Below are 16,762 nucleotides of genomic sequence, written 5' to 3' on the forward strand. Positions count from 1 at the left end.
TCTCGCTTGAAAATTAAAATATAAAAAATCGCCCACGCTAAGACCCAGATTATGTTCTTAACTAAAAGTTGATAATAGGTCATTTCACCCTATCGCCATCAAAACCAACAGCACACTATTGAGAATAGTGAACGACAATTTGCTATATCGTGCTTGTGTAAGACGGAGACAACACATACTGGTGTAGCGTCGTCTTAATGTGTTGGCTTTATTCGCATGTCACCGGTCAATACAATAATCATGCCAGATAAGCTTATCGATGAACTGAGCGTCCAAAAAAATAAAAAACAGGATTTTGTATTATAACTATTTTTTTTGTTTATAAACACGGGATTGTCGTTAGTATGAATTTATAATAAATGCTATTAGGTACTATAAAATTTGTGTTAATTCTTATTTCACCTTGATCCACACTAAACTCAACAAGTTAGAGGATTTTAAAAATGTATTTTATATTCGTATTTATTGAGTGTACATATTATTATATATTTCATCCCCCCCTATCTAAATTCCTAAATACGCCACTGATAAGCATTATCAAAAGTATATACTTGTTTAATTGTGGTCATAACTCTCATAAACAGTATTCTATCCATGGGCTAAATTTAGAAATTGATCGACGTTTAGATATTTTAGCATATTGCTACGTCCCTACTTATTATCATCAATATTGTTATTTTTCTGTGATATACGGGCAGATAAATTGACGTAACCTGCAAGGTGGATTTAAACATTCAGTGAAATTTTCAAGTTTCTACAGTCATTCGTTTTTTAATTACAACAAAATAAGAAAATCGTCTCATGAGAAATCGAGCAAATATCAAATGTTGTAAAAATATGAATTTCAAACGCTCATAAAAATTTAATTTGACTTTCTTATAGAAATTTTTTTTTTGATAAAGGTAGATTATCCTATAAGAAAACCTGTTTCACATTTTAAAATCTTAGTTCTAAAAAGAAACATTTTTACGAATTATAAACTCAACATAATTAGGTAATTTTCGTGATTTTTCCATATTTTGTCAATTTTTGAACTTTAAATACTAATAAAAAAAAACTGTGACTAAGGGTTTTTTAATATTTTTCAAATGTCATTGTAACAATATAGTAGGAGCCTTGTATTACATTTTCAAGTATTTTTACTCAACAAATAAAGTTTTATTGACATTCATAGAAAAAAAAACTAATTAAATTGGAAACTGGAATTGTCCGTAAACAGCTCAAAACAAATCAAAATATTTTGAAAAATTTATCATGTATATAAAATGGAAATATAAACAACCAGTGAAAATGTCATGTATCTACAGTCATTCGTTTTAACGTTACACCAAAAACCAAAATCAATTTTCTCGAAAACAGATTTTGCGTAAAAAATTCCCGTTTTTCCTTAATTTTTCTTTTGTTTTTCACGGCGCTTTTGAAAACTATTGGAAAAATTTTACTTTTGACCCCCCCAAAGTACCAACTAGATTCACTTTCCTATCAGAAAAGGTACTGTTGAAGAAAATCCAAGCACTTTTACTGTCTTAAAAGGTGATGAAAGACACAAAAAAAAATCAGAAAAAAAAAACACACATCATTGTAAAATCAATACATTCATCGTTCCATTCAGAATCTAAAATGATATTAAGCAAGGCTGTGCGAATTAATGATTTGTATTAGGTAACTAAGTTAAGTTAAGTAATATGCATCAATAACAAAAAGTTAAAAATTAAAAGTCAATTTAACTATAGGTTAACACTAAGTTAATAGTTAATACACACTTGTTTTTAACTTTTTATTAAGTTAAAAAAAATGTTAATTTGTTTATACGAGGCTAGAGAACTTAGTTTTTTCCAACCCAAAACTAAATTATAGACTATAGTGTTTAAACTTTATGTAATATTTCCATATAAGTTAGATTTGAATCATATACAATTTTTATTTTAAACAATTCACGGTAAATATTTTTTGACATGAAAACAAAATAGACTGAAATAGTGAAATATAATAAATTTAAAAACAAAATAAATTAACTTAATTTACTTCTTAAAATGAAAAACTAATTCGTTAATTTCACGTTAATTAAAAAAGAAATTTAGTAAGTTAACAGTTAAGTTAATGAAAAGTCAAAAATAACTAGTTAAGTTAAAAAGTTAAAAATATATAACTTTTTAATTTAACTTTAACTTATTAACTCGTTAATGCCCAGCCTTGATATTAAGTATTTAATTTTAAACACACAAGTCTTAGGAGGGATGCTATTCTAGACAAAATAAGTAGAGGGATGAAAAATGTAAGTACAAAAAAGTAGAGGGATGCCATACCCCCGTATCCTCCCCCACTTCAACCACTGGGTACAGCTGAAGGTTGGATTCGTAATTTGAACCCACCAAGGCTGTCCAATGGCACGCTATTAGTCATTAAAAAATTGATGAAAAATGTTATCGTTACCACTATTTGGAACGTCAAGTTCCGAGGAGAAGATGTATTACTACCACGAATCCCTATTATTACCACGGATGTCCCAATTGAATTCAAACGGGTTCAATTTCCAATTAGATTGGCATTCGCAATGACAATCAATAAGTTTCAAAGCCAAACGATGTCTGTTTGTGGCTTAGATTTGGGTAATATTATTTTACAATTTGAAAGATTTTTAATAATAATGTACCGTTTGTGTGACCATATCGACATATCCAACGAAAAACCGTTTCTTTTTTTGATTATTTTGAGTTATGTCAGTTTTCTGGTCCAGAATTTTTTATCTAGCGATCATAAAAAGCGTTAGCAAGTATATTGTAAGTATGTTGTTCGCTGCGGTGAATTTATTTACGAATTAGTTATAATATAACGAATACGTCATAATGTTATTTATATATAATTTTGATGATGAAATATATTGAAATGTACGTTAATGCGTTGACGCGTCACGTATTATCGTTTTTTTTTTATGAATAAAATATTATAATTTTTGTAGTTAACTATAGTATGAAAATGTTTTTTGAGAGTATGAAAGGTTGTTTAATATTATATTAATTAATAATTTATAGGGAAGATTGGTATTATGTGGCGCTCTCTAGTATAAAATTCTATAAATCAGTCATATATTCTTTGATTTCTTATACTTTAACATACTTTATTACTTTATACTATACATTGGAATCGAAATTAATATCAATTGGAAAATATCGTAATATAATTATTGTATTTTATTTGTAACCTTTTTAAATGTTCGATTTCCACTGTTGAACTGTTCAATTATTAGTGACTAGTGTTCATATTAATATCAACACTTTGAACATAATCTGAATATAGCTACAATCCGCTAGAGTGGGCTTGAGGTCAATTACTGAAGTAAAATCTTTTAAATAAAATTGTTATGCTTTCTTAAAATAGTACTTACTACTTAGCTATGTACTTAATACATTTATTAATGCATTGTAATGCTCGTTTTATAGGCAACTTGTTATGAGATAAATTATTATTTAATTTTGGTAAACTGTAGTTGATTGGTACCTAATACTACCTATCTCATTGTAATGCTCTGTTTTCGTAATTTCTGGTAATTTTTTGGTTAATGGTTTTTGAGTCAATATTATTAAGGTACAGTTTAATATATACTCAATATTAAATAACTAATATTATGTCAAATTTTTAAAACAGACTTAATCGTAGCTGACGGCAGTACCTAATGAAATCCGACTCAAGTATAACTGTATACCTAATAGTCACTTACCTATGTAAAATTAACGAATTCTAAATGGATAGTGGTTCCTATATACCTATAACACGAATAAAAATTGAAAACTCAATAGAATAAATAATAATCGTTAGACATGTTGGACAATATTTTCATTATACATGACGAATACACAAATTCTATACTGCAGAATGACAAATGAGCAGAAACGAAACGAAACGAAACGCTAAACTGTAAAAATTCTTAATAAAATAATAAAAATATAATAAAATAATTGTTTGAGTTAACAACCGTCGAAATACTATAATTTAACTCTGACACAATGACCTCTTATTCATAAAAAAGTCCGATCATAATAGGGATTTTCCGTGGTCTATTTATGCACCGAAACATTTAGAAAAAACTTTAATTATTGCATTTCACGACTATAATATTACGGACATCCTGAGTCGGTAAAAACAGTAATATGCACTACGTAAACACATTATTTACTTTAGACGTTTTTTTAGAATGGTCCGAGAAGTAGCATACGCGCCTGCGACATATTATGTCAACGTAGTAAAGTTATAAACTCTAAACCCGAGGGTGAGATAGAACCGTGGACATTGTCATCGGCGTATCGCAATATTTGTCGTCAAGTGTGTAATGTCTCCCATCCAGCGGCGTCATTTCAACTTTTTTTTGTTAGTGCCAAAATGTTTGCAAGCCATTCAAATTATTACCAGGCCACATAAAAAAAAAAAAATTGGGGGGGAGGTCAAGTGGGGATAAAAACTAGAATATTTGTATAATTTATTTAATATGTCACTTACATTAGTATGACAATATCACAATATTATTACTATTTTTGACGAACTTTGTAGGTACTTTTAATGTATTTATTTTATATTGTGAATACCAGTGTACATTGCAAAATATGGTATTTACACTTGGTAAATAAATGTATGGGTATAAAACACCTTCATAATAAAATACCTATTACCTAACCAAACCTAACCTACACATTTTTTCTCCCTGCATACTGAAAATATATAATATAGCTATAGCTTGATAAAACCAGAAATATATTTTATGGGTATCCTTCTTCGCAATGTTTGTGTTATAATTGTATCAATTATAATATTGTGGGACCACAAAACCACATTAGTACGCAGTACATTTGTTTTTTCTTAATACTGAAAAATTATAAAGTATATACAGAGTGTATCTTATGTCATTGTACACGGGGTTTTCTTAACGATTATGGAACGATGATATGAAATTTCGTTAAAACAAAAAAGACGTGTTTCTTTATTTTGAAAAGGCAATTTTAGATTCTGAGTGGAACGATGAATGTAGGTATTGATTTTACAATGATGTGTGTTTTTTTATTTTTTTTTTATTTTTGTGTCTGTCATCACGTTTTAGGACAGTAAAAGTGCTTGGATTTTCTTCAACAGTACCTTTTCTGATAGGAAAGTGAATCTAGTTGGTACTTTGGGGGGTCAAAAGTAAAATTTTTCCAATAGTTTTCAAAAGCGCCGTGAAAAACAAAAGAAAAATTAAGGAAAAACGGGAATTTTTACGCAAAATCTGTTTTCGAGAAAATCGATTTTGGTTTTTGGTGTAACTTTAAAAAAAATGACCGTAGATACTTGAAATTTTGACTGATTATTTATGTCAACATTTTCTATACATCATGCCTTTTTAAAAATATTTTAACTTATTTTGAGCTGTTTAGGAACATTTTCAGTTTCCAATTTTTTTAGTTTTTTATTCTATAAATATCAATAAAACTTTATTTGTTGGATACAAAAGATTGAAAATTTAATAGAAGGCTCCTAATATATTGTTTCAAAGACAGATGAAAAATATTAAAAATCCATAGTCACAATTTTTTTTTATAAGCATTTAAAGTTCATATATTGACAAAATACGTAAAAATGACAAAAATTTCCATATTATTTTGAGTTAGAAATTCACAAAAAATGTTCTTTTTAAGTCAAAGATTTGAAAATGTAATGCAAGATTCCTCATAAATTGTTCTACATTTTTTAAAAAAAAAACTGTCTACTAGCAAATCAAATTAAATTTTTATGAGCGTTTGAAATTCATATTTTTACAACATTTGATATTCACTCAATTTCTCATGTCACGATTTTCTTATTTTGTTATACCTAATTAAAATAAGAATGACTATAAATACTTGAATATTTCACTGAATGTTCATATTAGCATTTCCTATACGCCATACAATTTTGAAAATATTTTGACTCTTTTTGAGCTGTTTACGGACATTTTCAGTTTTCAATTTTTTTAGTTTTTTTTTCTATAAATATCAATAAAGTTTTATCTGTTGGGCCAAAAAGTGTAAAAATTTAATACAAAGCTCCTGATATATTGTTACAATATCAGTTGAAAAATATTAAAAATACATAGGCACAATTTTTTTCTATAAGCATTTAAAGATCGAATTTTGACAAAATTTATCAAATTTAAAATTGAATAATTATTTTGTAGTTAAAAATTTATAAAATATTCAACTTTTATATCTAAGGATTGAAAATTTAAAACAAGATTCCACGTAAATATTTAATTCTGTTGCCAAAAATTCTAAGAAATACATAAGCACAGTTTATTTTTATAGTAATTTTAAGTTCAAATTTGGACGAAATTACATATTAAAAAACCTGGAATAACTATTTTAATTATTTTGTTATGATTGTATAATATTATTCGTGGGTATTTAAAACTTCTAAAGTATAATATTATATATCTATGATGGTATCACGGTTTGTTGTTGATGTATAACGCGTTATAAGTACGTGATGGATATTGTGATATGATTAATTTGGAATTTATTATTAATACCTATCATAGGTCAATTTTTTTTTAATACTATAGATAAGTATACCTACCTATAATAGGTATGTCTAATACCTAGACTGACAAACAGTCTCCGCTCAGAATCGTTTTTCTTATACAGTGATATTATATCATTGAATTCAAATTTAATACTATCCATTATACAGTGACCCATTTGTAACCTACTGTACAGCAGAGCGACATCCACTTACCCACCTTTTTTTATTAATATATTTGGTGGCTTGCGAGTCTCTTCTCGCTGGCCACCCCTTTAATATATCATAGGCTGACTGACCGTCTTCGCTCAGAATCGTTTTTCTTATACAATGATATTAATATATCATTGAATTAAAATTTAACACCATCCATTACAGTGACCCACTTGTAACCTACTGTACAGTAGATCGACACCCACTTGCCCACCTTTTTTTTATTATTATTACCTATTGTTGATTTTCGTTTTTATGGCAACAAACAAAACATTACGCAAAATCGGTTATAAACCATAATACCTTTTTTCCCATCACAAAAAAATATTTATGTTAAGATAAGTTTGCTCTTCTCTCGCATGTGTTCATGTCTTTTTTAACGACTTATAGAATTGTTTTTCATTTATGCCAAAAATCACTATCTTCATTTAAAACTCGGACAGTTGTAGCTTGGACAGCCATGACCCGGATTTTTCTTCATTACGTTTAAAGGTGTTTTTATCGAACAATTAAATTAACTGTCGACATGACATTGTGAAATTTCACACATGTTGCCCAATTCCACTATTTGTACTTAAATTCCGCCATGTAAATGTTATTCAGTTATACACTTATACATATAAACGTAATTTCGAAATTCAACAATAATGTAATTAATAAATTACATTAGGTACCTACATAAAGACATTTCAAAAATATTTTAAACAAATTTAAAATAGCTAGTTCATATTTGATATTTTATTAAAATGTTGTAGGGTTGTAAGTTGTAGGTATATAGCTGCTGAAACCGCGTTGACATTAGCACAATAGCGTATTTTGAAATCTATAAGTATAAAGTAGGTATACACAATACACATACTTACCAAACCAATATATTGTTCATATTTTATATACATAGGTATGTGTGGAAAAATGATAAATATTAGTATGAGATAAACAGATGCAATGTAGGTCCTGTTTTTCAACATACCTACCGTACGAAGCTATTTTGACACTATATGGAAATTTAATATTTGAAACTTAATTACATATTTTCTGTAATAATTATACCTGCATTTATTACATATATTACATATATTTCTAACACACATTGCAATATTTCTGAAAATGATCTTCAATTTAAATTGGACATAGACCATAAAGTCATGTAATTAATATAAATTAGTTTATAACGAAACAGGTTGTATAATATTTCGATTTTCAAATAATAAAATTGTAATTTTGATTACAAGTACCAAATTTCATAAATGTTATTTTCTAAAAGAATCTATAATTTTAACTCAATTAAAATTATATTAAACTGTTACGTTATTTATTTTGAACAATATGTTATGTTTTCCAATCGTTTAATCTTTTATGTCGTCACTCGTCGATCGTATAATTATATGTAGGTAGGTTAGTTTTAAAATGTATGAAATAAGACCAATATAATATTTTTGAATACTGAAGAATAATCTAAACGCAAACTTAATTCTTTAAGCGATTTCAAACGTAGCTCAACTTCCTATAAAATAAGTTAACATTTTGTTGAAAAATAATTCTTAATTTATTCTATCTTAGGAGAGACAAACATGGTGGAACATAATATTGTATGCAATAATATTACAATAAATGATATATATATGATATCTACAACATATACACTATATCAACAATATATGATTTTTTTCATTTTTAAAACCATAAGTCTTTAAAAAATACATACATCGTTTGTGATAAATAGGGTGAATACATGGCATGATCATCCCCTTTTTTCTTCGATTAGTTACTCAAAATCTGATTTTTGAATTTTTTAAATATACTTAATGATCATATTTTAAAATTCTTAAGATTGTTTGTACTACCTACTTAAAAAGTGTCTTGTGAAGATAAAAACTTCTGCTTTTTAAATGAAACACTCCCTTTATACTTTAAATTATTTAGTGAATAGTTTTTCTGAAAATGTTGACTTATCAAAATAAAAATTTGAACGAACAGTTTATGAGTAATTTAATTTTGTGTACTAAGGATAATGGGTCAATGGTAATGGGTTTGTAAGATATAGGGGCTATGGTGATTTGACAATTTTAGTGGTGGATATTAATCTATAAAAATATAAAAATGAGGGTGGGCATGTTTGATTAATCACCCTGCATAATACCTACTTAAAAAACAATTGTTTTGCAACATTTATTAGAAGTTAACTGTTGTTTTTACATTTTACTATTTGCTAATATATTTTATAAATATTTTTTTTTATATAACCCTCTGTACTAAGTAGAATAATTCATATTTTTGAAACTAATTACACGTCATTGTAAGATAAAATAACATACATTTAAAATAATGGCAGCAATTTTATTATTATAAGTAATTATGACTATCCAGACGTATCGGGTAGCGAATGGCGACCCTGCATATCGTCTTCTCCACTATAAATAATAATATTATTACAACCTATTCTCTATTCCGTCTAGTCTCTTCTTATCAATTCTTTATCGTGACCTGAATACGTATCTCACTTCAAGAAACTTGCCAAATCATAATCCCCGCAATTTGTATCGGTTTAAACTCGTCCATCGCCTATTGCTCACACTTTTGAGACGTATTATATGATATTTAACTATACTTCAGCTCTTAAGTTTACTCACTAGCTACACTTCATATATATTACGTTCTTTACTTCTTTACATAATTCTCAATCAAAACATTTTAATTAGTCCCCAGTTTGTGTCTCTCATGAGTTGAGGAGTCATTACTGTGACTTAACTTATAGGTACTTACTCATTATTTAATATTTAATCACGTATTGTACTAATTTAAAAATGTTAACAATGAATTATTTATCACAGGATTTACAGCCACTAAGTTTTTAATGAACTCGGAAATATGGATTTAGACAAGTGTTTGAATTTATGATTAAATTTTGAATCGCAGCTGGTTGGGACAAAATAAATGAAATCAATTTTGTATATATGACGTCATGATATAATTTAATTAAAAATGAAAAGTATGTAATATGTATACGTTGTAATTAGTTTTTATTTGAATAAAACCCGAAAAGTGTAGTACCTACTACCTAGTGGTTTTTTTTGTATATTTAAACAATATATTATTGACCGTTTTTACTACGTTCATACTATTTAATGTACAATATCATTGTTGTTATATTTGAAATAATAAGAACTATATAAATACCACGTGCAAATGCATAAGTAATTAATCTTGTATTTACTAAAAGGATTTAAGAAAGATTCAATAAATTGCATAAGGTACCTTACAACTTTGATCCATGGCCCATGCATTAGTTTATGTGGTCTCAAATTCGGGTTAGTTGTTTGGAACCCTAAACAATTCGGTCTAACAGATTAAATCCAATTTCTGAGGTGCAATGGTATTGCATTGAGATATCATTAAAATCTAGATGAAATTGTATGGATGTATTTTTTATGTATAAATTTACTGATCTTTGACCATTCAAAAATATTCGCCTTGACAGTTCACATTTATTAAAAATTATAAAATTGAATGTTCCTCAAGTTAAAATCCATTATCATCATTGTTCTAAAGTGAGTTACGAGCAAACAACTTCATTCTAAGTAAAATTTCAGAATAATTGAATAATACTTAACTATAAGTTACGATTTAAAATTTTTTTATTTTTTCATAGAAAAAAAGTCCAAATTAAATATGGCGTATTCTAAACTTATGACTTATGAGTTATGATATAGCATATAATAAATTAATTTAAATTGTATATTCTTATTTATGTGTATATGTTTTAGTTTCACATTTTACTAAGTATTGTACACTTACCTCCCGCAGATGTAAATTATTTAACAAATAAATAATAAATAATTGATGATTTCACTTTTGGACTTTGGTCAGTCAAAATTGAACGTTTTCCACTAATTTTCAAATTATATTTAATATTGATAAACTTGTATTATTTAAAAGTGAACGAAAAATATAGGTTAAAAACATTTATGGTCACAGATTATTATTGATCACTATTTGTGTGCATTTTATTATACTTCTAAAATATCTTCAATTCCACTGTTAGAATTCGTGGAACTGAGTTTTCTTAATATGTTTTATGATCTAAATAATATTAAAGCATAATATTGTTATTATTGTTCAATGATTTAAACACAATTTCATAGCACTACAATTTTCCTCAAACATAAAATCTTATTTACATATAATTATTGTTAAATATTTTGGATGTATATAATATAATATAATAATCCAAATGTAAATCGTAATCCTATTGTTTAAGACTATTGTTACATTATTCTCGTGAAAGTCAGACTATATAGATAAAATTCTGACTGCCATTCTATAGAACGGATACTAAAATTATATTTTTTTAACCTTTTTATCTATTTATTTCTCGCTTTCTATTAATTTTATTCAGTGAAATTTATGTGGAAATACCTTATTGGAAAACCATTTGTGGAAGTAAATTATAAAATTCCTCGAAACTTTATATACAATACTTTATATTGAACTTTCAAAAAGTTCTTCGTGAATAGTACTCGTACTTTTTGTCCTCTTATTTTTTAATAATTAATTATTAACATCGTTGTGTCCCTAAAAACATATTAACATTACTATGATATTTTCCATTTATAAATGAACTCTTATAAATTATGAAACTCCATTATTTTAGCGAACGTTTATTTATTTTCCATTAACATGTGGAACAATTCAAATTTCAAACATAAGATATATCATTCAAACTTATAGTTTTAGTTAATACATTTTTAAGAGGAAAATAGATTGTTCACGCAGTAATACCTACAGACTACATTTTATTTTGTGACGAAAATTATTAAAGGTATATAGATATAATAATATTTATTTGGCTTGAAAAAGCGATAAAATAACTTAAATGGAAAAAAACAAACGGACTTAAGACAGTTTGTATATGTATATTGTATATTATTATATGTATATTTTTAAATTAAAAATTAGTTTCGCATCTTTAAGACCTAGGCCTCTGATGGTGTGGCACTGTCGGGTTGAATAGTTCCATTATTGACTTTTCAGGTATGTTGTATTCTCTAGGTCTTAGTCTGCTAAAATCACCGTTTACATCCACGTATGGTCTTTCCATCTCCAAGTTTGGTTGCGCGCCTGAATCCAATAACTGAAAAAATATACACATTTTTCGTTATATTAACAATACAAATAATATAGGTACCTAGTATATAATAGTATAGCTAATGTAATCAGGTACACGAGTATATCAAATGTAAACTGTTAAGTGTATTGTGTATAAACTTAAAGATGAGATATTTATCTTTATCTTTATTAATTCTTAAGTGAAACATTAAATACGAATAACTTTGAATTTATTCGGATTTTAGTTATGATATTATATATATTTTTCTGATAACGTATTGTTGTTTGCTTATAAAACAATGTTGTATTGTATTGTATGAAATAATGTTGACATGTCTATATACTAAAACTATTACATTTTAGATAAAAGCTATATATTATTATAACTATAAGTACCATGAAAATTGAATAGACGGATTAGTAAATTTAACCGTTAAGTTGTACATATGAATATATAACTTATATATAAGTACGCATTTGCCCATTAATTATTGTCGATTTACTTATTAGTTTTCTTTACGTACATTTCTTTTATGTGAAATGCTTGATACATATATTTTTTATCTAACTATTTAAACGTTTAAGAATGTTTTTAAAATCAACATAAAAAATAATTCAAGTTTTCACAAACTAGAAGTTTTGTACCATCGAGGTATCAATTATTTAAATACAAATTGATGTCAAATGCTTCAACTGAGTAAATATCTATTATACAAAAACGTTTTCTATTTTTATCGTTGAATGAAAAATAAAACACTTATCATAATAATGATTTTATACGTATATGTAAATTTCGATGTTACGATTTCTCTTTAGAAACAGATAGGTACTTAAATATCGTATCGTTAGTATTCGAATCGAATCCTTACTGAGATTTGGACATAAAATGTAATAAGGTTAACTATTTGCGGATGATACGATTTTTTACGCACTACTTCCTACATCATAACGACAACGGATAAGCCACTTTATTTTGCATTGTCCACCGTGGCAGTGCACACAACGCACGTCGTTTACGTAACTATATGCACGTTTGTCACACCCGGAACAGTAAAAGATCTAATACATCACAGATCAGCAATTTATAATTCTGTTTGTTGAAATTTCGTCGTTGATAAAATTTTTTTATTCATTACTGTTACAATAAAATTGAATTAAAAACGTCATTTAAGGTCGATGACAAGTGTGTCGATTTATCGTTGTATCGACTTATCGTAACCGATTAATGATATTGACTTTTACTTTAAAAACAATGAAAAAACAATAATACCAAGATTTATAAGTTATACTTAAGTCTTTAGGACTTTAGCCGTCTTTAGGTCAATATAGTGTATTATGATATTTTATAATAATAATAATAATATGCAATGTTACCTATTCGTAGTTATTGATCGGTGTAATATATTATTGGTAAACAATATTGCAATAGTACTAAACATTTAACGAAACATTGAATTCCGCGAAATATTTGATAGGTACATTACTTACAGGTAAGTAGCAAGTATATATTTAATATTTTTTTTGGATAAATAACTTAAGATTTAACGTGAGCAATCTATTTTAGTATTATGATAAATTAGGTGGTTAGGTACTGAATTCTTCGCCTATAAACACAAACAAACCGTTTTCTGTTTATGAATTATACATAATATTATATACCTATGTATATAAGTTATAATCATAAAAACTGCAATTAAATACATAAATTAAATTGGTTAAATTAAATTTGAAAAGTTTTTAATCGGTATCCTTGAAAAGTTTTAAATAATTGGTTTTATGATTTATTTGAATTGCCATATTACCAATAAGGCATGATTTATTATTCCAAATTATATTAATTTTGAATTAAATGTTATTTTAATTATTGTTTGATTGTAACCTTATTGATATTGAGAATACATAAATTTAATAAATAAAAACATATATATTTTTTTTGTTACTTTTTAATTTATAACCGTTATCTGTTCGTGGTTAAACATATTTCTAATTCCGTGGGGACCGATATAGAGCTATAATAAATTATGTGGGTTTTCTATTTGGAAAAACCTTTTTGGTGCACGGAAAATGCCCTAAAAGTTTCGTGTATAGCGTCTATTGGTCCTAATCTGTAATCATTTTATTTTGTCATAACTACCAATTTTATAAAAAAGATTTGGATTTTTTAATAGGTAGTTTCTCTTTATTTGGAATAATAAAAAATGTACAGCTTATAATAGTTAATAATAATTATCATATAATATACCCAAATCAATTTTTAAAAGATTAAATTTACTTGCAATATTAGTTAAAAATACTTATGTTTAGGCAAAAATGTACCTAAGTAAGCAAGTAGGTACCTAATAATAAATCAATAAAAAGCTTTTCCTAGATTTTTGCACTTGTTTCGAATATAATCGATACTATCAGATGAAATAATAACATAATATCGAATCAATTTATCAGTTTATTATAATATGGTTTGGGTATGATTCGTGGACACCAATGCATTATACTTGAATTGCCTCCAAAATCACGCCCATGAACACATAATTGAAAAACGATTCTCGCTGTAGTATTACTAATATATAGGTACGTTATATTATATTATTATTATATTATACAGGGAGCCGGGAGGGCTATAAGAATCCGTAATACGGAACGTACAATTCCAGAATTTAAAATCACGGTCCGTAATATTCCGAATATTCTGGAATTTTCTGGAGGTAATATTACCACAAATATTTTTTTATGTATTTAATTTCTATTGCAGATGAAAATTCAGTAATTTGTAGGCTGCGTATTTGTAGGTTTCTCATGATTCGATTGGAATTTTAAAATATAATACTTGTAACGAAAATATAGGTTAATTATAAATTTGTAAGTACACCATAAAACAATAAAAGTCACAGAGGGACAGATGACAGTCACACACTGCGCCAGACCAAACGGTCCACGTCCCCTTGTCACCGTCAACCGTACGTATCACTTTGGATAATTGTAAATTCTGTCCCGAAAACATTCGGGTGAAATGTTGAAGCATATAATTTACTTACTGTAGAACACGGATCGTTATATTCCGAAAAGTAAAAATCCAGAAATAAAATAAAAACAATGGTTTTAAAAATAGCTTTTTTGATGTCTTACTAGTTTTAAATAACATAACGCCTAAATAAAATAAATAAAAAGTATAATAAAAAATGTCTTAAGACTTTTAAGCTAGGTACCATGTGTATTGTTAGGTAGTAAATATAATACGGCTATAATAATAGTTATACGGTTTAACACAGCATTATCATAGCTGATAAAAATAATTATAATTAAAAATAGAATAAAACAACTTGTTTAGTTAAAACGTGAAACGAAGAATACGAGTACCTACCAATTTGAAGTTTAATATCAGCACTTGCTTCGAGCACGATGCAGAAGTCTAATTATTTTCACGGGCATGTTCAGTGTAAACCGCAACTCCAATAGGTAGTAATTTTACAAATTATACTCGCAATAATGGGAAGCTATTTTTCCATCTATTATATTTTTCCTGATTCGAGCACTTAAGATAATTAAGTTATGAAATGTTTCACTGGTATATTATGAGTTATTTAAACACGCAGAGTATATTTTAAGATTTTATGACGCACTGGTTTGGTTATATTTTACGTTCGGCTAATCTTTATTTTGATACCAACCGATTAAAAAGAAAATATATATTATACAATGGATTTAATAAAAAATAATAATAATTTGAATACTACAACAATACCATTAGGTAATACAATAGGGTAGTAGTTGATTTTATTGAATTCTGTATAATTCGTAGTTATTATTTAATGTTAAATATTTTATTCAGTGTTTTTTTTTTTTTAATATAAATCATTTATAATTATTATTTTATAAATGTCTGTAAAAATAGAAACAAAAATACACCCATTTCATAATATATTTTTATTATTCGCGTTTCATTCGCGTTTGAATGGAATACAGTACAACTAAGATCGGAGAGAGAAAAATGTGGATCGTAAAAACACTGCCACGTAGCACAGGTATATAGCAGTGTTTTAGTAAGAAAATGTTCATCCGCCGCGTTATATATCATTACATCATGTCATTTTTGTGCAGCCGTTCGGGCAGTGAATATAATATAGGTACATCTATATATACGCACTTGTACACGATATAACAGCCGTTAAACGAGTAAATAAATCACACTAATGAAATTGCGATTAAGCGTTTATACCAAAATATATTATGTATATCCTGACATATCCATGCGTACCTGCGTATAATAATGTAAAATGTAAACGAAAAAGAGAAAACTCGCGTGGAATATTACGTAAAATACTGCAGTGCCAGCGCTGCGAGAACTGTTCGGTTGTTATCCGACGAAAATCTTGGCGGGCCGAGAGCTGTATCATCTCGCTATTGAAACAGCTTTGCTCAGAAAAACACAGCTATATACGCGATAACCAGGGTTGTTATATGGTTTAAAACCACCGGTCCGGCGTTTTTGTTTAGTACGCGTTTGAAACATCCAAAACATTTTGATTTTGTTTTAAACATCAATGAAAAACGTGTGTTTAAAGCGATATTTTTGGTATATTTTAAATTAAAACAATCATTGGATTTTTTCCACTCAGCGGGATTATATTTTTGTTGAAAATAAACGATTTCAATGATTTAAAAATTAAAAACAATGGCATCTAAAAAAATTGGGCCAATTGTTTTAGACAAAACTCCATAACTGAAAATAAGCACAATTCCCCCCCCCCCCCCCAATGTTTTGATTTCACCAACGTTCTCAGCGTCAAAAACTACATAAGTATGAATCAAAAATAAGTTTTAAAAAATGGTGACCCGTCAGGAGAACCTAATCTATATATTTATAAAAAATAATAATAACATAATGACATGATGGTCTATTATAATTTAAAGGGCTTCATTAAAT

At 27.2% G+C, this 16,762-nt stretch overlaps 1 protein-coding gene across 1 annotated transcript in view; it reads right to left on the reverse strand.

Annotated features, from left to right (window-relative positions):
* Nucleotides 1-11,377: 11,377 nt before the first annotated feature.
* LOC100163518 overlaps nt 11,378-16,762 on the reverse strand; it is a 41,625-nt gene continuing 36,240 nt past the window's right edge. The window contains exon 3 of the mRNA XM_029487883.1: nt 11,378-11,866. Within this exon, the coding sequence (XP_029343743.1) occupies nt 11,702-11,866 (165 nt within the window). The 3' untranslated portion in view covers nt 11,378-11,701. The remainder of the gene's footprint in view (nt 11,867-16,762) is intronic.

Source organism: Acyrthosiphon pisum, chromosome A1, assembly GCF_005508785.2.
Source record: "Acyrthosiphon pisum isolate AL4f chromosome A1, pea_aphid_22Mar2018_4r6ur, whole genome shotgun sequence".
Lineage (NCBI taxonomy): Eukaryota > Metazoa > Arthropoda > Insecta > Hemiptera > Aphididae > Acyrthosiphon > Acyrthosiphon pisum.